This window comes from Lolium rigidum, chromosome 7, assembly GCF_022539505.1.
Source record: "Lolium rigidum isolate FL_2022 chromosome 7, APGP_CSIRO_Lrig_0.1, whole genome shotgun sequence".
Lineage (NCBI taxonomy): Eukaryota > Viridiplantae > Streptophyta > Magnoliopsida > Poales > Poaceae > Lolium > Lolium rigidum.
This window is the reverse complement of record NC_061514.1, coordinates 304,789,177-304,812,106: the sequence shown is the minus strand read 5'-3', so window position 1 is coordinate 304,812,106 and position 22,930 is coordinate 304,789,177. Positions and strand designations below refer to the sequence as shown.

At 42.3% G+C, this 22,930-nt stretch overlaps 2 protein-coding genes and 1 long non-coding RNA gene across 3 annotated transcripts; 1 reads left to right on the top strand and 2 right to left on the bottom strand.

The window, feature by feature from the left end:
• Positions 1-444: 444 nt before the first annotated feature.
• LOC124670101 lies at positions 445-1,686 on the bottom strand. Its single transcript, XR_006992413.1, has 3 exons — positions 1,577-1,686; positions 1,441-1,494; positions 445-1,295 (listed from the first exon to the last, which is right to left on the bottom strand). It is a non-coding gene; the product is annotated as an uncharacterized LOC124670101 (long non-coding RNA).
• Positions 1,687-11,403: 9,717 nt separating this feature from the next.
• Positions 11,404-14,988, bottom strand: LOC124678820 (F-box/FBD/LRR-repeat protein At1g51370-like). Its single transcript, XM_047214672.1, has 3 exons — positions 13,972-14,988; positions 13,707-13,850; positions 11,404-11,979 (listed from the first exon to the last, which is right to left on the bottom strand). The coding sequence occupies exons 1-3, from the start codon at positions 14,986-14,988 to the stop codon at positions 11,581-11,583; spliced, it is 1,560 nt and encodes a 519-aa protein (XP_047070628.1). The 3' UTR covers positions 11,404-11,580.
• Positions 14,989-16,367: 1,379 nt separating this feature from the next.
• LOC124673097 lies at positions 16,368-22,431 on the top strand. Its single transcript, XM_047209225.1, has 11 exons — positions 16,368-16,738; positions 20,173-20,293; positions 20,391-20,456; positions 20,546-20,608; positions 20,701-20,805; positions 20,914-21,354; positions 21,450-21,623; positions 21,754-21,879; positions 21,982-22,053; positions 22,162-22,209; positions 22,309-22,431. The coding sequence occupies exons 1-11, from the start codon at positions 16,368-16,370 to the stop codon at positions 22,429-22,431; spliced, it is 1,710 nt and encodes a 569-aa protein (XP_047065181.1).
• The last annotated feature ends 499 nt before the right edge of the window (positions 22,432-22,930 follow it).

Here is a 22,930-nt window from a genome sequence, read left to right as displayed (position 1 = left end):
CTACTGCAACGCATTTATCTGTATCTAGGGGTCCATATTGGCGTTGCTAATGCATTTACCAACGGATAAAAATGCGTTGCGTTTTTTGGTGTTGCAAAGGCATAATGCAACGCATATTGATCAGTTGGTAAGCAATGGATAAAGCATTGCAAAATAGCAACGGAGTTAATGCATCGATTGTGTGCGTTGGTAGACAATGTAAAAGGATTGAACATTTGGATTGAAAAAATGCCTTTAATTTGTTTCAAAATATATTATTATTTTATGGACTGCAGAGAGCGCTTATCTTTTAGTCTCAGCGACTAAATATATTTAGAAGAGACTTAACACAACTCACAATAATCACAGAATAAAAATACATTGCCTCAAGAAACATTTAAATGTATATGTATTATATATTTATCAGTATCACAATACATGAAAATTATCAGAAGAGTACACCTCTTATAATCTTGATTCAAAAATATTACAATCTAACTAGCCCTATACATTCCTAATATTCCTCCTTTCGATATCTTCAGAGCTTATATCTGAATATAGTAAGGCCTTGCCGATCTGTTGTTTGTCGATTTGTTGGTCCAGCAATAAAAAAAAATCTACTATGGTATCAAATTGGCAAAAACCGATAGGTATAGTCAATCCAATTACTAGTTGCACAAAACAGAGAATGAGGGTATGTATACGAAATGATTAATACTCTAGTCGAATGGCATCAACTTCAGGAATGAATTTTCTATCAGAAACTCATATGCAAGACTGCATGTTTTAAGCATCCATGTGTCCTTTGCTAACATCTCTTGAAGATATAGAGTAAATACAATGGCAGCGCAGAAAATGTAGAACTATAACTATAAGTACAAGATGTCACAAGTCCATCGATATATGCTTATCTAGATAGACGATCCATGACAAAGTTGTAACTGCATTCTTGCTGTGCATTTATTATTGACTGCTCCAAATCTCAAATAACTAGATTATGCGTTGATAAATATCAAGGCAAAAAATATCTACATACCTAGGAACAATTACCACAGAAAACATGAATTCCTTGATAAACATTATAAGCGCAACTAAGATGTTTATTATCCAGCTAGTATATGATCAGGTACAGAGAACGAGTGTGAGGATATATAAGCTGATGTTGTTATACAGCAATAAATGTATAGTCAGTATGAAGCAATAGTGAAACTGGATCAAGATGGATGAAAAAGTTTAAGCTGGCCTATTGAAACGAGTCTGTACTTTCAGCTTAGTCAGATCCATGTCGCGATTCCCCTTTCATGGCAGTGAGTGATCTGTCCAAGTACAAAATGTTGACATCGGCCACTCGCAGGAAAACCAGACCGTAATTGCAAATCTTCCAGGGGTTAGTATCTACTGACCGAATAAAATAACAAACAGAATTGTGAAAAGAAAAAGATAACAGAGAAGGCTCCTCACCAGCTGTAACTGCCCAGATCGCCCTCGCATCAACTAGGCCATCGCGTGCATCATCTAGGAAAAAAACGCATTAATGTATGTACAGAAGACAGAGCACACATCAGACAGTATAAAGGGGAAATAGGAGAAATTGCACCTGGAACTTGAACTTCTGCCGCTCCATTGCTGTACCGAGTCCCCGTGCTCCAACTTGCCGCTGAGGCTGTTCGAGAGCTCTCCGCGTCATGGAGTAGAATCCATCTTGGCTGCACTGGGAGAAAATCTGACGGGGTTCTCGTGGTATACGAATGCAAAGCCATGGTCGAGTCAGACCTTGGAGACGTCCTCGCTCCCAATCCAAGCAATACAAGGCGAGGAGTGCGAGATGTAGCCGCATCACCTGAAAGGGAACGGCAGGCAGCGCGGGAGGAGAGAAGGGCGGCGGCTAGGTTTTAGGGGAGACACAGGGAGCAGGGATGCGGTTGAGCGTGATCCTTCGGGAGTTCGTGGCCATGGATCGTGGGGTTAAAAGTTGGATTATAGGTAAGCCATCTTAGTGGGCTGGGCTCGTAAACTTTCTGTTCGCTGCAATCTGTATATCCACAACAGATGCATATTGCAACGCATCTATCAGTATCTATGATAAAAATTTACAACGAATATTCAGATCGTTGCTAAGTATGTATTGTTGTAGGAGGGGTTTTCTTGTAGTGAGGGGTCTGCCAGGTTTCTAGACGTATGGATATAATCCAACGCTATAACTCCTGAGTTTCTCATTTTTCTAACAGTTTTCAGTCTCCTCTTCACATGCCTTGATGACTTCATATTATCCTTAGAACTGTTTACTTTGACGATCACAGTTTGTTTTTCACAGTTCATAGGAATAGCGGGTATTGATTTCTCAACCACAGGTAAGTCCATCAAGAGCTCACGAAGCCACTCTACTTCAACAGTGGCTGTGTCTAATGTTGTGAGTTCTGCTTTCATAGTCGACCTCGTAATGATGGTCTGCTTGCGAGACTTCCAGGAAACAGCGCCACCTCCAAGTGCAAACAATAACCACTTGTGGTCTTAGTCTCATCAGCATCAGATATCCAATTTTCATCACTATAACCCTCAAGTACCCTTGGATACCCAGTATAGTGAATGCCATAACTCGCAGTGCCTTTCAAATAGCGCAAAACTCTCTCAAAAGCATGCCAATGAACATCTCCAGGTCTAGACACAAAACGGCTGAGTTTACTTACAACAAAGGAGATGTCAGGTCTCGTGGCGCTGGCTAAATACATAAGTGAGCCAATGATTTGCGAATATCGCAATTGATCTTTAGCAATTCTTTTATTTTTACGAATTATCACACTAGGATCATAAGGCGTTGGAGAAGATTTGCAGTCGCTATACCCGAAGCGACTCGGGATCTTTTCCACATAGTGGGGCTGAAGCAATGTAATCCCACCATCGTCATCCTTCAGCAGCTTGATGTTTAAGATCACATCAGCTACCCCCAAGTCCTTCATCTCAAAACAATGAGATAGGAACTCCATCAATATGTCATCGACATAGAGACAAAGAAAACTCCCTTGCCCCCACCATGGCGATAGTATACACACTTGTCAGCTTCGTTTACAACAAAGCCTTCAGCGTTCAAAGTTCTTTCAAACTTCTCATGCCACTGCTTAGGCGCTTGTTTGAGCCCATACAAAGACTTCAGTAATTTACACACCTTTCCTTCTTGACCATCTACTACAAATCCATCAGGCTGCTCCATATAAATTTCCTCTTCAAGCTCTCCATTTAGGAAAGCAGTCTTAACATCCATTTGATGAACGAGAAGACCATGGGAGGCAGCCAAGGAAAGTAGTACTCGAATAGTGGTCAGTCGAGCTACAGGTGAGTATGTATCAAAGAAGTCTTCGCCTTCTTTCTGAGTATAACCCTTGGCCACAAGTCGTGCCTTGTACTTTTCAATAGTACCATCGGGCCTAAGCTTTTTCTTGAACACCCACTTGCATCCTACAGGTTTGCACCCATAAGGACGATCAGTAACCTCCCAGGTTCCATTAGCTAAGATGGAATCCATCTCGCTACGGACAGCTTCCTTCCAGTAGTCAGCATCCTGAGATGCATAGGCTTCTGAAATAGAAGTGGGAGTATCATCCACAAGGTGCACAATGAAATCATGACTAAAGGACTTTGCAGTCCTCTGTCTCTTGCTCCCTTTGGGAGCTTCATTGTCATCCTCCACAGGATTATCAAAGTGTTCCATAGCCATGGTAGGTTTAGGAAATAATTCCTGAGTGGATGAACTGGGCATCTCCTGAATTGATGAGCTAGATGTTTCTTTCATAGGAAAGATGTCCTCAAAGAAAGTCGCATCATTCGACTCCATAATTGTACCAACATGCATGTCGGATACCTCAGATTTTACTATCAGAAATCTGTAGCCAATGCTATGAAATGCATATCCCAGAAGAACACAATCCATGGTTTTTGGTCCAAGCTTGCGCTTCTTGGGTATCGGCACATTTACTTTCGCCAAACAGCCCAAGTTCGTAGGTAAGAGAGTTTCAACATTTTCCTTTCCCATTCCTCAAAAGGGGTAATGGTTTTGTTCTTTGTGGGGATACGGTTTAGGACATGACATGCAGTCAATATCGCCTGCCCCCACCATGCATTGGATAGACCCGATGTATCTAACATGGCGTTAACCAAATCGGTTAGAGTATGGTTCTTTCTTTCGGCCACCCCATTTGACTGAGGTGAGTAGGGAGGCGTCATCTCATGGATAATACCGTGTTCCGCACAAAAATAATCAAACTCGTTGGAAAAATACTCTCCACCACGATCAGGCCTTAGTCGCTTGATTTTTCGATCAAGTTGGTTTTCTGCTTCAGCTTTAAAGATTTTGAAGTGATTAAGAGCTTCATCTTTAGATTTCAGGAGGTACACATAACAATATCGAGTAGAGTCATCAATTAAAGTCATGAAGTATCTTTTCCCCTTTTGTCAATTCACCATTCATTTCACAAAGATCCGAATGTATAAGCTCCAGCGGTGCCAAGTCTCTTGCATCCGCAGTCTTGTGAGACTTACGTGGTTGCTTAGCTTGCACACGTACTTGGCACTTGGATTTCTTGACAATAGCAAATTTCGGAATTATATTCATATTCGCTAGCCGCGTCATGCACCCAAAATTATAATGACAAAGTCGTGAATGCCAAATATTGGACTCACTATCATTGCAAACATGATTAATAATTTGAGTACATAAGTCTCACAAAGATAAGCGGAACAAGCCTCCGCACACATAACCATTTCCAACTTTATTGGACTCAAAAACCAACTTAAAACCATCTCGACATAAAAACGATCCGCTAACGAGATTCTTATTAATGGAGGGAACGTGCTGCACATTCTTCAGCTGGATGGTATTTCCCGAAGTAAACTTCAGATCCACCGTACCAACACCACGAACAGAAGCACGTGAGCCGTTTCCCATCAGCACGGAGGAAGTCCTTCCGACCTGATAAGAAGAAAACATAGAGACATCAGAACATACATGTGTATTGGCTCCGGTGTCTATCCACCAATCAGGAGAATGACATACTGAAAGGACAGTAGGAGAAATACCGTACCCAACGTCCTTCATCTCAGTATCAATGCCAATAACAACATTTGCGGACTTGCCGATGTTCTCACGCCGATCATGGCGTTCTGGGCAATCAGGAGCCCAATGTCCAGGAGCGCCACAAACATGGCAGTTCCCTTTCTTCTTATAAGGCGTCTTCCTCTTGAAGTTGGTTGAGTTGGAGGCTTTGTTCTTCACATCAAACTTGCCTTTTCCATTGTTCTTATTCTTAGACTTGTGAGATTGGAAGTTCTTCTTATGTACCACATTGGCACTAGAACCTCCCTCAAAACTCCGAGCGCGTGTGTCCTTTGCTCTCGCCTTCTCTTCCACATGAAGCGAGCCAATGAGATCCGAAACAGAAAACTCTTGTCTCTTATGTTTCAGAGAAGTAGCAAAGTTCCTCCACGAGGGAGGAAGCTTGGCAATAATGCCACCGGCCACAAATTTGTCCGGTAAGGTACACTTAAACTGCTCGAGTTCTTTGGCAAGGGACTGAATCTCATGAGCCTGCTCAACCACGGAGCGCTCATCAGTCATCCTGTAGTCATAGTATTGCTCCATGACATACAATTCAGTGCCAGCGTCTGAGATCCCAAATTTGGCCTCGAGCGGATCCCACGCATCTTTACCATGGTCGAAAGCCATGTACGGGTCAACAATGTTGTCCCCAAGAATGCTGAACAAGGCCGCCTTAAACATGGCGTCGACCTTCTCAAACTTTTCCTGCTCCTCTGCAGAGAGAGATCCCTCAGGTCTAGCATCTGTGGCGCTAAAACAGCCTAGGTTTATAAACCATAGAACTGCTTTTGTGCGCCACCTCTTGTAATGCATACCATCAAAGAGGGGAGGTCGAGTAGCGGCAGCAACGCTGCTTGAATTGATCTGCCTATAATCAGGTTTTTGGATTGTTGAATATATAAGCAAATATCCATATGAAATAATCCGTACAAGTAATTGATAAATCATGACTACGAAAATAAAAAATAAACTAATCATGCAGACTAGTAAGGTAGATGAATAGATCACATGTAAACAAGACAAACTGATCGCATCTACCACAGAAACTAGAAGAAGAAACTCTAACAGAAACTGAAAGAGAAACGACAAGATCACATACTTCGCAGCAGCGTCGTTGTCGCCCATGTTGAGGTTGCCGAAGAAGTCACTGAGGTCCGGGAAGAAGTTGTCGGTGTGGAGGAACTCGTCGTCCGATGACGACGTCGTGATGCCAGTAGTCGCGTCGGAGCGCTCCCCAAAAACCTGATTGCCCCTCACCCGTACAGGTTCACGAGAGGCAGGGTTCCGGAGGCCTACTGTCCCGGCAGTCGGTGCACGCCGACAGACGGGATGAGGAAGACGAAGGTGGCGGCGCAATGAACTGGAAACAGGTAGTCGCGTATGCGTCTCGTCTTCGCGGCTAGGGTTGCGCACGGACTTATATAGTGCGGTTCGGGAAGGTCGTGAGGTGCAGCCCACGTCCGAGTCAACACAACCACGATCCAGACAAACCGGAAGACAAAACGGCTGAGTAACGCGTCCGTTAATAACTCAAAATTAATTACACAATTAATTTCCCAAACAGCAAAAAGATAAGCTCGGCTCGGCGAGATTCCCGCAACCCGCGGTGGGTCGGGTCGGGTCGAGGCGGGCGACGGAGGAGGAGTGCGCGAGGGCTCTCTCTCTTCTCACTCACTTACTAGGACTAGAACAGCCCACCTTATATATCACTCCAACTCTCTCCCAACGTCTAGCAATGTGGGACTAAATTTTAGCCCCCACTAGTGCTGCCACTGATTTTTGGAATGAGTCACGTAAATTTCAGAATTTGATAATGGGGCATGGGCCAAAGGCCAAATGTCCAAAATTCCAGCAATTTGTCCTCTTCAGAAGTTGGAGAGACAAATGTTTCACGATATCATAAATCTGAGGTCTATATATTCAACACATCTTCACCACACCTGAACAGTCAAGTAGTTTATTTTACTATTTTTGTATGCAAGAAAAAATAGCAACAGTGCATGGCTCGAGAGCACGGTGTGGGTGTAGAATTGAGAGTCATTGGGAAAGACAATGTTTTGTATGACTCGAGCATATGCTATTACATGCCTCCACTTGCGTGGCTGCCGTTAGCATAATTTCAGCAGTTTGAGCGTACAAACTTGTGGAGCAAGAATCATGCACAGGTTACAACATCTTTCACTTTGTTCCCCGTCCAATCCAAGGACAACTAGAATCTGAAGGTCATGAGTTCACGGCCATGAACAGAGCAGGAACCACTGTCATACTAGGTCGCCGTGGTAGCGGGTTCCTACCGTTCCTGGGGATGCATGGCCACGCCGACACGATGCTGCAGCTCGGACGCCGGCTCATGTACCATAGCCTCTTTGTCTCACTCTCACCCTCGTGAGGGGTCGCCGGAGTTCGTGGCCGCTCCTGACTGCTACCCGGTGACCACGTAGTTGACTGCCTCTAGGGCCGAAGGTAAGCACCACCTGTTCGGTGTTTTCCTGTTTGGTGTTTTGGTCAGCTGAAAGCATGTCTTGTGCTGTAGTCCTCTTTGTTGTCTGTATTATCCTGGAACCGTGTGGACAAGCTAGCTCTGCGCTCAGTTTTGTGGCACACTTTTTAGAAAGTAGAGATCATGTAATCATATATATACTATCAATTTGCGGATGAGAATTGTGGATAAATTTCTCTAAAATGGCAGTGCAGTATCAGAAAGTTTGACAAACTAGATTTAATTGGACAAGTATATATTTGATAAATGTGTCCGCAATATTTGGGACATGAAGCATGATCGTGATTTGGATTTAAGTGACCAGTTTGGAGGCGATTTTCACAAAAATAACCTTTTAGTGAAAGTATTGCACAAAATGACCCTTCAGCGAAACTATTTCACTTCGCTAACACTTTTGTGTGGCCCCTATGCGAAGTGTGTGGCGCCCATGCGAAAGGCGCCACACTAGGAGGTGGCGTTTTGGCTCATAGGAGCAAATGCTCCCATTATAAAAAATAATTAAAAAATAATTTTAAAAATGTCAAAAAAATCTGACATAAATTTTTTGGGGTACATCCTGATAATCTTTGTTAGTGCACAAATTTTCATGGAGAAACAACATTTTATGTGGCGTGTACAAAAAAGACAAAAAAATGTCTTGTACGTAGTCGTGTTATAGCATCAAAATTTGTCTTTTTTACAGGAGCCACAATTTTTTTTAGTTTCTTTTGAAAACTTGTGCACGAACATAAAATGTGTAGATGTACATGAAAAATTTTACTTTAAAATTTTTTGACACTTCAAAATGTAGATTCACATAGTGGGAGCAAATGCTCCTATGAGCCAAAGTGAATATCCCGCCACACTACTCTTTATATATAATGTCTGTCTAGAGGAAACAGAACATTATGGTAGCTAAATGGATGAAGCTTTTGCTGCCCAATCACAGGTCATGAGTTCAAACGCTCACACCTCCGGATTTTGTTTTTATTTTTTAAAAATTATGCTAGACATTGTAGTATGTTTTAAAACATGAAATCTAGCCTCGTACTGTTTTGTAGATTAGTGAGGCTGTCACAATTGATTTTGTGCTTACATCTAACGTCATTATTGTCACCGATCACCGATTGTCCTGTGTATAGGAAGTCATTAACAATTAGTCTACCGTTCAAAATAAATTAACAATTAGTCTATCAAACCCACGACAAGAAACATGTGCTGTTAACCAATGTTGCTCAAGTGATCATGTATAGCACTTCAAGTGTCTGAATTCTGAAAAAATTGCGGGAGCAAAAAGTGCAGTTTGAAGTCTAAAAAAATACAGAGAAACAGTTCGTATAGCCAACATAGATGCTAAGTATAGAAGCCTATATTTGTTTAGGTTCCTGCTACACTGGAACATGGAAATGCTCATAGCGTATACACTGGTTCAAGTGTTAGAGAACACGAAAGGTGCAGGCACATGTTGCAAAAGTAGTAGTACTTGTAACTGTAGTTCAAGTGTCCTACAAATTTCTGTTCACGTAACAAAATGAAAAAGAGAATGCTACACAATCGAGTGATCTGATATTATCCATGGAGGATCACACAAACTGTCTGCAATTCTACTGTATCCTTTACTGAGCATACAACTATCACTTCCTATACACAGGACAATCGGTGACAATAATGGCGTCAGATGTGAGCACAAAATCAATTGTTACAGCCTCACTAATCTACAAAACAGTACATGGCTAGATTTCATGTTTTAAAACATACTACAATGTCTAGCATATTTTTAAAAATAAAAATAAAACCAGGAGGTGTGGGCGTTTAAACTCATGACCTGTGATTGGGAAGCAAAGGCTACATCCAATTGAGCTAACATAGTGCTCTATCACCTTTGGACAGACAATTAATATAAAGAGTAGTGTGGCGCTTTTCACATGGGCGCCAGTACACATCACGCAGACATAACTTGTGGCGCCGATCGCATGGACGCCACACAAAAAAGTTAGCGGAGTGATATAGTTTCGCCGGAAGGTCATTTTGTGCAATACTTTCACTAAAAGGTTATTTTTGTGAAAATCATCCAGTTTGGAGGTTGCTTTTCAACTGGGATCTGGCCAGTATTGGAGCTTTTTTTCAGCTGTCAGTCAGCCCACCTCATTCAGTCAGCAGTGACGCTAACTACTAGCATTGGGGGCATTTTAGGATACTTTAAACAGAGGTGCCTCAGTTTAGTAAGTAGTGCTGCCCTCTCTTCTCTCTCTCACTCTCCGCCCTCTGTTCTTGAGAGTCCACCGCCGGGTAAGCCCAGATCCGGCCTCTCTCGCCGCCGGCGTCATCGCCGGTTGGTGCAGAGATGTTGTAGGGTGCCGGCCCTCTCTGTATAGCAGTAGATTAGGTAGTAGAGTTGCTAGTTCTGGCGTGTTCGTGGCGGATGCCCGGTCTTTTGCTCTCCTCCATAGCTGGTCTCCGGTGATCTCCTACGCCGGAACCAGGCCGGCTCTTCTCTGTGGATTCGATCTATGGTGGATTAACTGCAGGGATAGAGGTGGCCGAAGCTTTCTTAATAATATGGAGGTTCGCGTCTCTGTTTGTGGTGTTGTCTTCTTCTTCTTGGACGGCCGTGGCGGCGAGGGAGAGGGAGAAGGGGGCGCTGCTTCTGGACGTGGTGGCCGTCACTTCGGGTGGTGGTGCGGATCGTCGGGAAAGGATATTGCTTCAGGTACAGGGAGGTGGTTTGATGGTGGCAGGCATGCCGATTCCGGATCGGTGGTTCCGCGATCCGAGCTTTAGCATCGGGATGGTTCCCGGTCGATGCGACACAACCGACTTGTCTCCTCCGCCTGTGGGGAGTTTCTCTTGCGACTCACAAAGCCAAGGATGGCGAGGATGCTGGCTCCGATCCGGCGAGGTGGAGAAGACGGTGATTGCGGTGGTCCAGGTCCTCCAGGACTTTAGTTGTAATTTTTCTTTCTTTGGAGGTTTTTTCTGCAATTGTGCCTGGGTGCGTGTCTTCCTCGAGGATTCTAGGTGTATCCGCGTGTGTGGCCTGTGTAATGTTGCTGTTTTATTTTAATGAACCGCGGTTACGTCTCAAAAAAAAAAAGGATACTTTAAACAGGGTAGGCATTTTAGGATACTTTAAACAGGGTATGCATTTTACTAGACTCGAAAATGTGGTTTGATTAGCTGCACGCCACACCAGGTACTACTTAATTAAGTACAATTTGCAGGTCTGGACACTGGAACAAGTGACGACACCTGTCATGGTACATACAGCTCATAATATTCAAACTGTATTCAGACCCTGTTCATCATGGGAAAAGATTATTTCTACCTGAAGTTTGCTAATGGAAGTAGTACTGAACAAGCAACAAGCAATGCAATGTGAAATTATGGAGCAAAGAAATAACATCATAACAAGGCCAAAATTTTCTAACGAGATATGATATGGTAAAGCTTGGTGATCAAGGATTTCTATTCATGCAGTTCATGCATAACAAATAAGATGTACATCCGCGACACGTCATGAAGCGGTGGTGATGGTGGCGGCGGGGGCGGCGGTGGTGGCGGGTGGAGGCGGCGATGCCATGTCGACCGGCAGTGGGGGAGGCACATCGCCCATGACCAGCGGCGGTGGCTAGGGTTAGGGGCGGCGGCAGCTAGGTTTGAGTCGGGATCGGTTGTTTAGGCTAATACCATGTAAGATGTATGTATTTGGGGAAGTTGCTCAACCCTAACACAGCTCATGTATATCATCACCACAGTGCATGCCTGAAGACCATAAAAGTGCTCTGATAATAACTGATCTGTATGACAAGATGCACAACTTACAAGCAAAGAACAGTCCATAATGCTTCCACCAAGCATAACACAGATCACAGGGAAGATAAATATCAGTTAATTAGTGTGCTTATAGTATCTCCGGCTCCTACCAAGCATCATGCCACAAGTTTGACATACCAGCCTAAGGCCACATGTAGCGGCAAATGCCATACTACAAAGTCTGCGCCAAAAAGAGACCCATTTCGTTCTGCCGCGGAAACTAGAAACGGGTGAGAACCTCGAATACACAAAAAGGGTCCGGGATAGAAAATTCTGCCCCAGTTTTGAAGTCTAAAACTTGACCTCCTTCAGGACCGGTACTCCCAACAAAACACTTTTTGCAGGATTTACTTGCCATGTTTCTTGAACTCTTGCTCGCTTTGTTAAACGCCACATCTTTCAAAAACGGTGTGTGGATTGGATTGGCCGTCACAATAATTGCAGTCTTCAGCACCCGTGCACTCTGAAAGAAGAACTCAAGGAAGCCAACCTCGCCTGGCTCCCCTGTGTACTCACGGAGACTCATCACGGTGATGCGCGAGACGACATTTTCAATGGGACCAGACTCCTCCCAGAACTTGGCGCTGAGGTTACCAGTGGGTTTATCACATCTTTTACTCTGCGAAATTTGATTCAATCAGTCAACAGGTGGGACTGACAATGTTGGGAGAAATGACAAATAAATACTCCCATGCATCAAATTCAACCCTAAACCTACTGGAAGAAGACAATCTGGAGATACCAGAAATCAATATGCAAAGAAATAGAAATCAAGATGATGCCACAACAAATGGCACAGCAAAATTTCCAACAAACAGATGAAATATGCAACCCCGATAATTCTATTTGTGCACTCTAGTCTGTGTAGAGATGACCCAATGGTTGAGAAAAGATGGCCATGCATGGACTATAGCTATGATTGGTCAATGATAATTGGGTAAGTATGCGTAGTGCGTAGTCATATCGCTGATGTTATCATCACCTTGTTTTGTTATTCACAGGCTATCACTTAGCATAGAATGCATAACATACATGACTAACATTACACTGTATAAGAAAAATATAAAACATCATACAAAGCTGTAATTAAATTGACTTGCCACATCTATCATCTATGCAAAGACGTTAGAAACTGCGAGCAATATAATCTGCTGCAAGATTAGAAGTTCAGATCAAAAATTTCAACTAACATGTAGAGAGATGTGGGTAAGAATGTAAGAAAACTTGAATAAGCTGAGGCAAACTGATATGTAGCTTGGAAAGAATACTCTAGAAAAGGTAACGCAATACCATAATTAAACTCATTTTATTATGAGAAAATTGACCATTTTTTCATCAAATATAAGGAATCTGTAGTACATGTAGTGCTAACTGCTAAAAACATTAAGTACTGCAAATTAAACTTTTGCATAACTTTTGGATCTGCAAAAAAACGTCATAACTGTACTTCGATCGAGGAAAGTAGCAGAATGCGCTAATTACCAAATAGTCTAGTAGTGAAGAGAGAGAAAAACCGAGAATGATGTACACGCTAAAATGATGATGACAATTCATGCATAACAAATAAGATGTAAAGGCTGCAAAGTTCAGTCCACAATGTACGTCTTAAGTCATAACCACATTTTGCCAGATATGCTCTTCAATACAAATTTCCACACATGAGTGATGAGCCTACGCCATAATCTTTCTATAATAAATTAGCCGCGCCGATAGTTTCCTAAGCTCCTGATATGACATGACGAACCTAGAGTAGTAGCATCCAGCAGTACAGCACTATGGTACACCAATACTCCCTCAAGAACCGTTGACACGAATGTTCTAGTTATTATGTGTACCTTTCATAAGGCTAAGTAAGCAATGCATGTCAACATCAAAACTAGTACCTCATATGGACAGTGAACACACTAGTACAAGAAAACCAAATCACGAGAAATCATAATACTGGAATAATGACTCATTGTGCCACAAGCCCGCAATGTCATAACACAAAACAGATGAGCATGAAACCCTTCACAATTTTATTTGTGCATTCTAGTCTATGTATGTACAAAGTAGAGAAGACATGATGGCTAACAATAGATGCAAGGCATGTCATTTGAACTATAATTGGTCACATAAATTAAACATCATAACTGCCTAGTCATCCAGCTGCTGTTCTAGTTACCTCAGCGTATGAAAAAATTACTTAAACTAGCTTGCATCACTATAACCATTCAAATTACAGCTGAGGAAACCAAAGACCATATACAGAGCTATCACAGTAACTGGCCTCAAGTAAATCTATGCATCAAACAGAAATTCGTAGAAATGTAAGGAGATCATGAATTGGTGACAGCAAATACGTACCATGATATGCAGCCTGTCCAACTTGGGAAAGCATCTGAGTAAGGTAGGCAGCATCTTGACATCATTGCGAACTCCGAAACGCACAGTCAAACTCAGAATCTTGACGCTTGTGAGCATGCTTGTTGTGGTCGCCTTTATCCCGGGCTGGAATTCGCCCAATTCAAGAAGGAAGATCACACAATTTATTCATGGACCTCTGTCAGCGCTGGACACCATTGCTAACTGAAGAAAAGAAAAGAAAAGACTGGGGGAGCAGCAGACGTACCATGATGATGGTGTCTCGGATCTCTAGGACCTGGTCTGGCTTGAGGTATCCAAAAGCGTGCAGCTTGGGGGCATCTCCAATCCTGACCCTGGTACACAATCCCCCGCCTCGTTTGTAAGATCCATGGAGGATGAGCCGTTCCAGGCATGGAGCCTTTACCACGGCGATGTTCTCCATGATAGAAGCGGCGATTTGGACGCACCGAAGGCTCTGGCTGACGAGGCGGAGGCGCAACCCCTTCACGCATCCCAGGATGTTGAGGATCTCCAGGACGGGGCTCCTGGCGACGAGGTAGTCGACGTCGCCGGGCTCCATTTGCACGAACAAAAGGCCGAGCTCGCGTAGGTGGGGAAAGGAGGCGCCACGCAGGGCGGCCGTGCCGGGCAGCTTCCAGAGGCCGAGGTAGAGGCGGGTGAGGGTGGTGATGGTGAAGACCGTGGCGGGGAGGGGCAAGTCGAGCGGCAAGGGGCGGTTGACGAGGACGAGGTCATGGACGCCCTTGGCGGCGAAGAGCTGGAGCCAGCGCGCGAGCTGGGGGCGGTACGAGTCCATGCGGCTGCAGATGAGGTGGACGCAGCTGAAGGGCCCCGGGTGCGCCTCGAGGATGCTGGAGACGGCGGCGGTGATGGGCTGCGAGTTGGTGGAGTAGGTCGGGGGAAAGTCTTGGCCTTTGGGGAGGAGGTGGGCGTCGACCAGGACGAGCGGCGTGGAGAGCCAGAGCGTCCGCCAGCGCCACGAGAGGACGGCGGTGCGCGCGGCGTCCTTGACGGGGAGGCGGGAGACGATGTCGCGCCGGAGGTCGCGGGGGAGACGGCTGATGCGGTCGGCGCGGTCTGGACCGGCGCCGGCGGCGTGGAACTGCTGGCCGAGGTAGAGGGGGTAGTTGGGGAGGCTGGCGTAGATGTACGACAGCATCTGCTCCATGCATCGGTCCAGCTCGCGCGGGTCTGAGCCCCTGCGCTGAGCATCGCCCGCCGCCGCGGGGTCCAGGACGTTGAACGGGGCGCGCTCCGCCATGGCCGACGGCGACGGCGACGACGGCGACGGTTTGGGGTTTCCGCCGATCGAGTGGCAAGTTAGAATGGAGTGTGGATTTCCGTCGAGACGAAATGGTCGGCGGCGTTGTTATATACTGCTGGCTGTGTGGTGGTGGACTTAGTTTAGGGTTTCGTTGGCTGGTTGGGCCAAATTTCCGACAGGAGTTGCTCACGGGCCATAGTCATGGTCACTCGCTTATTTTACCTTTTGTTTAGAAGATCCTTAGAATTTGCACAAAGAGAAAAATAAATAGAAAAACACTGCACAACAAGTTATGTATAGCAGACACCTAGACAGTGAGGCAGCGATAGTGTGCATAAAATACTTAACATAACATCTCCAAAACGAATTTGTTAACTTAAAATGCAGGGTATTGCTTCATCCAAGCATCATTTTCCCTTAATCTCAAACAGATTTCCTTTTTTCTTTTGTGACACCTACATATAATTATGGGAAGATATAATTGCAACTAGAGATTGGCTTAACATCCAGAACGTCTCAAAGAATACACACTCGGTGTGAAGGAATTGTTCAAAAAATAATTATTCACGAGGTTGAAAATGTTCATATAAAAATATTAAAATGCATGTACATAAAAAAACATGTTCGCATGGTTCAAAAAATCATATGCGATTAAAAAAAATGTTTGCGAGGTACAAAATCATTGTTCACAACGTCCAAAGAAGTTCAACAGTGTGTTGTATATAGTCTGTGTCTTATAACTATTAACGGGGATTACTACATTATCAAACTTTTTAAACAAAAATTTGAGAACTTCTTTATAATTTATCCAACATCCAACTATTTTTTTCTAACAAATTATCAAACACTATACTAACATCACGAACAACTACACTATTTTTTCTACAAATTATCTACACGCTACACTAACAACATTAACAACTACACTATGTTTCTAACAAATTATCTGCATACTACACTAACATCACTAACAACTACTCCCTCAGTACAGTTTTATAAGACGTCTAAGGTATTTTATAGGTTCATTCATTTTTGTTTGTATCTAGTCTATTTTTTGTCTGTAGGTTTACTTCTTTTGTTTGTATCTAGTCTACTCTGAAAGTGTCTAAAACGTCTTATATTATTGAACGGAGGGAGTACACACTATTTTATAACAAAATATCTACATTTTTCCTACTAAACAGCTAGCTGTTTCTCAATTGGGAAACAGCCACTTTTTCAGCCGTCCGATGTCTTCACCAATCTTGGCGCATCTTTTTTCAGCTTCCGTTGAGTCTCCCGCACCGCGTCTCTTCTTTTTCCTTTTCAGCCTTTGTTTTGAATTTTTCATTTCCCCTTCCCCTTATCCCGTCGTCGTGTTGCTCTGTCCCGGATCCATGGCGAGGGGAGCTTCGAAGGCTGCAGCGCGGGCGGTGTCGGCGCGGTCGAGGGCTGCAGCGTGGCCTGTGTCGGCGCGGTCGGGGGCTGCAGCGCGGCCGGTGTCAGAGCGGTCGGGGGCTGCAGGGCGGCCGGTGTTGGAGGGGTTGGGGGCTGCAGCGCGACCGGTGTTGGAGGGGTCGGGGGCTGCAGCGACTGCGCGTACTGCGTCTGGGGGCGGGGTGGTGCCGCTCGGTACCGGGAGTGCTGCGTCGCCGCAGCCGGCGGTAGGCGCGATGGGGAGATGTGCTTCTCCTATTCTTCTCCGTCCACCGGGGAAGATGTCAGCGATTTGCGAGCGCAGAAGATCTGGGTCCCGTCGACGTGATGGGTAATATCTTGTTTCCCATGTCCTCTGCCTTTTTGTTCTCCGATTTATGTTGCCAGGTGCCTGGTAGGTTGTGCTCGAGGTCGCGCGAGAGACGGCATGAGTTGTGAGAGACGCTGCAGTTGTTGTTGATTCGTGTGTGTAGTGCTCGATTTTGTATCGATTTCACTGGATTTCGACCTTAGTTGTTTGATTGGGGTTGTAGTTCTCGAGTTTTGTCTCGATTTCACTGGATTTAGGTGCTTCCTGGCTCAAGTATGCTGCTGCTTCTCTTCCTAGTCCCTTTTATCCTTGAGTGTGGATAAAGGATGGGGATTTGTTACGATTCATGCTGTGATTAACACCATTCCCTTTGGACGAATTTGCTGTCACAAGGTCCAAATAATGTGCCAAATCACAGTGTATAGAAGTGCAGATAGAGCAATATGCTTTAGTCTCAGTATCCAAATGTACAGGAGAAGTAGAGTAGGGTCACCAATTCCACTGAATAATTTTGTTTGATTCGCCGAGAGAAGGCAGGTCTTTCACTAATTCACCTGACATGTATTCGCCGAGAGAAAATATACAGTATGTTAATTTCTGTGAGGATGGGGTCTATGGTTTTAGTGAATGTACCCCTTTCTCCTTCGACTATGTTTGTTATGGTGCCTCTTTTGACTTTGAGAAACTTTTGAAAGTGGATATAGTGTGGGTAGATTTTGTTGCTATTAGTGGTTGTATATTTTGAAGGTTGAACCGTTTTGGGATTTAAGTGCTGCATTGGTGTATATGGCCTATGTTAAGTAGCAGTGTCATGCGTTTTGTCATCATGCTTTGAGCTATGGTCTTTAATGTTTGGATTATCATAGATGAACATGGCCATTCATGTTTTGGTTAGTGTGCATGGATCAAACAGTATTTATATTATTTACCCTGTCAGCCTTCTATGTGTTTTAAGTATTCTTCAGTATGTCGGTAATTTCCTTTTTTTAGTTTGAATCTGGATTTTCTATCAGTCTTCTATAGTTTCTTTCTTCACTATGTCGGTATCTTACTTATTGATGAATGAATATTCAAGGCTGATGACTTATATATTTCTTAATTTATCATTTTCACACGGAATCGGTCCATCTTATTTAGCTCAAGTTTCATTAGCGCTGAGTTTCAATTGAGAAAAACTTATAATGCGTAGTGTCTTTGTGTTTAGTTTGGGTTCCATAGCATTTCACATTGGATTAGTCTTTGTCTGCTTGTCTTTGAGCTCCCCTTAGTTTGGGTTCTGTTTTGTGGGCGCTAGCTTGCTTTTTTGAGGGAAACATTGGGGCGCTAGCTTATTGATTACATTAGGGTTTAGTTGATTTTTCAGGTTAGGCTGATGGTATGCTCCGATCTTGTATTAGTTAGGGTTTAGTTTTGTGTTCAGTCGGAGTTTTGTGTCCAGCTTGTTATGAGACAGATTGTGTATTTGGTGTTCATTCTTACCTCAAAATCATCTTGATCCGATTGGTGTTCATTTCTGTGCTGCAGTATACATTTACATGTACAATTTGTTTTGTTAAATTTATGTACAATTATGTGGCATAGTAGTACCTAGTGCGATCCTGTTATTAGGTCATTGAATTTTTTGGGTTGAAGTTACTGGTGCTTAGTGTTCTAGTGCAGCTGCTTTTAGATAGCTATCTGCGGGGCAAATTATTTTCTTTGTTTGTTGTTTTATTGTCTGCTTAAGTTAGCTTTGAATACATTTAGATTAATACTACAGCTAGCTTAGAGCAGCTTTAAGCTAATGCATTGGCTTTCTTTCAGTAAGCATTATAGTTTTGTCTAAAATAAGTTCATTAAAGGGTACCTAGATTGTCTTGCTGGATAAGTTTAGTCTGGAGGAATTCATCATAACATACCTGGATTGTATGGTTATCTATTCATTTTGGTATAGTTATCTTCGTTGTTTGACAGGTGCAGTACGATGATTGCTAGTGTAGAGCATAGTACTGCCCTGTGGTTTGGCCATCTGGTCTAGAATAAGCTCATCATACATACCTTGATCGTATGTGCATCTGTTCTTTTTTGGTGTAGTTACCTTGACAGTGCCAGTACAATGATTGCTTGTTTAGAGCATAGTGCTGCCCTGTGGTTTGGCCAGCTCATCTTTTTTTTTTTGGTAATGGTTTGGCCATCTCATCTAAATAGGGCTCAACATAGGTTTACCTGGATAATAGGTTCTTCAGTTTTGGAATAGGCATCTTTTTTGACATGACCGTACAATGATTGCTAGTGTAGAGCATAGTGCTGTCATGTGGTCTGGTCATCTGTTTGTTAAATTCCAGCATTCCTTGTTTGACCCCTGTGGTCTGGTCATCTGTTCGTTAATTTCCAGAATTCCTGGTTAACCGTAATGTTTCAAATGCCCTTGATTATGGAATGTATATCTTTATTTTACACTCAACTCAGACAGATGAATTGAACTATGGACGTGCAATCTGTTTCAGGGTCATTATACCTGAGCATCAGTTTTATTTGTTATGGACTTTATATGATTGCTTTTATTGGTCTGAATGTTGTACTTTGTTGCTTAGGTTTGTTAGCATGCATTTGGGTTGGTTTTCGTTTAGGTGTTTTGTCGAGCATGAATAGGAACACCAGTTCGTGCAGTTGTATTATCTAATGTAGGAACTCCAGTTCATTCAGTTGTATTGTCCTGCTAATTGGTATAGTTGCTTGAATATATAGATCGGTTTCTTGTGTATTGAATTTGATCAGAAATTGCTGCCGTAGATTCTCGACCTGCTCCCTGGAACAGTTGAACTGTGTAGGTTTTGATCTTATATACATGTCTCTGTTAGTGTGAACGTCGAATGGGTTGTGAATGTTGAATGCACTGATTTGTTGTCTTCGGAAAACTACCATCTCTAGTGTTTGTACTTGTGCATGAATTTATGGATTGTGGAATTTACAGACTACTTTGTCTGTAAAGGATGTTGAAAGTTTGTCAAAATGTGTATATATCTAGATACTCCAAAATTTTGACATCCTTTTATGGACTGATTTAGTAGTAGGTGTACACATCTGTCCTGAGAAATACAACCAGCCATACATGCCCTCTTTTTAGCTGAAATTAGTTTTTAGCTGAATCTCATTTAGTAGTTTTTAGTATTATCCATGATGGCAGGCGAGTATGCGGAAGTTACATAGTGTTTGGCAATATGTAGCTTGGAAAACCATTTTCATTTTGCTGCATGTTGGCATATTATGTTCAATGTAAACTTACCAGTATGAGTAATTCATAGTTGCTGCATGCAGGTGCTTTTTCTTGAAAACTCCTTTTTGTTTGATCCGTTGCTGCAATTCTGGATGTTTTCCAGCAAGAACAAACACAACATCAGTCTGAATCTTGATTATATCTTTCCTATTCGTTTTTGTTTGTGATCCTCTGACACTATCTTTTTTCTGCTTTGTAGTGGGGAAGCTAGAAGAAGTTTCGGCGATGATTTGTCTGGGAATTTAAATCGTACTGGTTCATGTGATTACGATGCTGATTTTGGGTTGTCACATATGGATAGCTTTTCATCTAGTGATAAAGTACGATAGTTGTCTGTGCATTTACCTTTCAACCTTTTCATGGTTTATATATGCATATATTGTTTTTCATTCATTGTTGTTTCTTTTTCTTTGGAAGGAAAATGCAAAGCCAGGGAGGAAAAGTGTTTTGGATGATGCATTGTTTCAGTTTTTTCGCAAAGAGGTTCTTTAGTTCATTTTTAACTAATTATTTAGTTTTTGTTTTATTTTTGATCATACTTATTTTTTGCTTGTTCCTTGATGTTTCTATAGGCTATCAAATCTCTCAAGAGGGACTTTTCCAAGTTCTGCGAAGAGTCTGTCTTATTCTCTAAGGTTTTTTGACGTCTTTATATATGAATTTTGAATGCTATCATATTTGTGAGACTTTGAATTCTTTTTCACAACCTTCTTTTACCTTTTTTCAGAACAAACGGTTCAAAGAGCATTCTATTGGCAGAGAATCATTTACTTCATATTCCATTAAGTACTTCTGTGACATTTCGAAATCATTGACTTTTCGTCGTAAGGAGGTCATAAGGAATTTTGGTTTTGGTCATCTTTTGTTGCTTGAGAAATGTGAGATTCCTTCTCCGTTTGTTCGCTGGATCTGTTCCTGTGTTGACCATGTCTCCCATCAGATAATTGTAAATGATTCCAAGATTATCTCAATCTCCAAGGATTCAGTTCATTTTGTTACTGGTTTGCCAAACTCTGGGTCTGTCCCTATGCCTGATAGTGATGGTGGTGCCAAGTTCATTTTGAAATTATTTGGACTGTCGGAGATGCCTCACATCACTTTCTTTGGCAACAAGCTAAAGTCTCAAGATGTTTTGACTGACACTGAAGTTTTTGTGTGCTTTATGGTTATTGCATTCAAGTGTTTTCTGTTTCCTACAAGCAATGAGCTCCCTAACACGGATTACTTGTCTATTCTCGAACAACCTGAATCTGCAAGTTCTTTTGATGTGTGTGCCCTTGTTTTTGAACATCTTATCTCTGGAGTATATAAATACAACAAGTCTTGTAAATTGAAAGGAAGGAAGCCAAAGGTTTTTGAGTTCTGCTACTATTTTCTTGCCGTGAGTTCATTACTCGAAGTATTTGTTTATGCTTTGCTATCATCAATATTTTTGTTCTATTTGGATGGTGTGTAAATATGAAATGTTTTTTGCAGGTGTATTATCTTGATTCTTTGGATTTTGGGGCTAGAATTATTGATCAAAGTGTTCCGAGGATTTCTGTCTGGAATGGTAATCTGGTAAAATTCTTCTCTGATTTAGACCATACAAAGAACAATATATTTGGGAAGAGACATCTGAGGAAAAACCTATCGTCTTGCTATACTGAGGTGTGTGTTTGATTATATTCATTGTCTTTTTAACAGTATGTTTTTTTCTTCGCAAATGGTTTTGATTATATTCAGTTGTCCTCGGGATTATACATATGGTTTTGATTCCTTTTTTCGCTATGGTTTCTAGGGTGAGCTGCAAGATGTTTCGAAATGTGTTAAGGATGCTCCCGGCATGTGTTCCGAAATATCTTGTTTTTCTTTGGCTTTCAAGAACAGCTTGCACTTGACATTTGGTAGTACACTTGAGGGCAAGGTAACGTTCTAAACTAATTTTTTGCTGTTTCATTAGATTTCTTATATGAATTTTGGTTTTTCGGCCTTATATTTCTTGTCTTTTTTTCTACTTTTATTATAGATTATAGATGGCATAATCGATTCATTTCAATCTGCAATTACTTCGAAACATCCTCCCGTATGCAAATCTGAGGTGTGTGTTAGTAATGTGTTGGATTTCTTGATGAAGTTGAAGTCTTCTGAAACGAAAGTAGTACCAGAAGCATCTGCCATACCCAACTGTGAAAATGTGAAATCCAAGGGCGCTGCATCTCTAGACAGCAACAAGCAAATCAGTTCGGAAGCTAAGGTTGTCTTCATGTTAATTGTGTCCTTTCTATCTTTGCTTTGTTACTTTCATTTGTGTTTCATATATATGTCTTTTTTCTTCTTTTTCTGTCGAGATTAGTTGGACATAGCAAGCAATCTGGGTTTCATTAACCAAAAGGAATTCTTGCAAACAATAGGATGCAATTCAGTGAAGAACAATTTTATTGAAATTTTTGGTAACTCTCTTTTCCCTTTGTTGTAGCTTTATTTTTTAGACGGCTTTTCTTAAAGTATTAAGATGCAATGAAGTGAATAATAATCTTTTTGCACATTTTTGATCAACTTATCGTCTAATTCATTTCCTCAACAGAAAGCCCAGAAGTTGTGATGACTAAGACAGCTGAGGCTTCCACTGTCAGTACAGGTACTTTGTGTACTTACTATTGTTTTGTGTCATCATTTCTTTTTTGTATAGGAATATCCTGTGATATATAGTAATTATTGTTTGTAGATAACATACTGATTTTCTGTTTTGTAGCTCCTACAATGCTTCCTCTGAAAAAGGTTATGTCAAGGTTCCCGCATTTAGTGCACAATGATCAGTTTTTGCTATCGTCGAAAAACTATCCCACTGGAGTGAAAGATTCTTCAGCATTTGTTATTCATGGTAGCAATAATGACAACAGCAATGTCCAGCAATCTATATCTTTTGGAGGTTTTGTGATCGACAACAATATCACATCTCCTATTTCGAAGATTAA

Coding starts and splice junctions, on each gene's coding strand:
- LOC124678820 (XM_047214672.1), bottom strand. CDS start 14,988: ATGGCGGAGCGCGCCCCGTTCAACGTCCTGGACCCCGCGGCGGCGGGC. Junction 13,851..13,971: donor TCCGAGACACCATCATCATG/GTACGTCTGCTG, acceptor GGCGAATTCCAG/CCCGGGATAAAGGCGACCAC. Junction 11,980..13,706: donor TGGACAGGCTGCATATCATG/GTACGTATTTGC, acceptor CAAATTTCGCAG/AGTAAAAGATGTGATAAACC.
- LOC124673097 (XM_047209225.1), top strand. CDS start 16,368: ATGGCGAGGGGAGCTTCGAAGGCTGCAGCGCGGGCGGTGTCGGCGCGG. Junction 20,294..20,390: donor GCTTTTCATCTAGTGATAAA/GTACGATAGTTG, acceptor TTTCTTTGGAAG/GAAAATGCAAAGCCAGGGAG. Junction 22,210..22,308: donor AAATCAGTTCGGAAGCTAAG/GTTGTCTTCATG, acceptor TGTCGAGATTAG/TTGGACATAGCAAGCAATCT.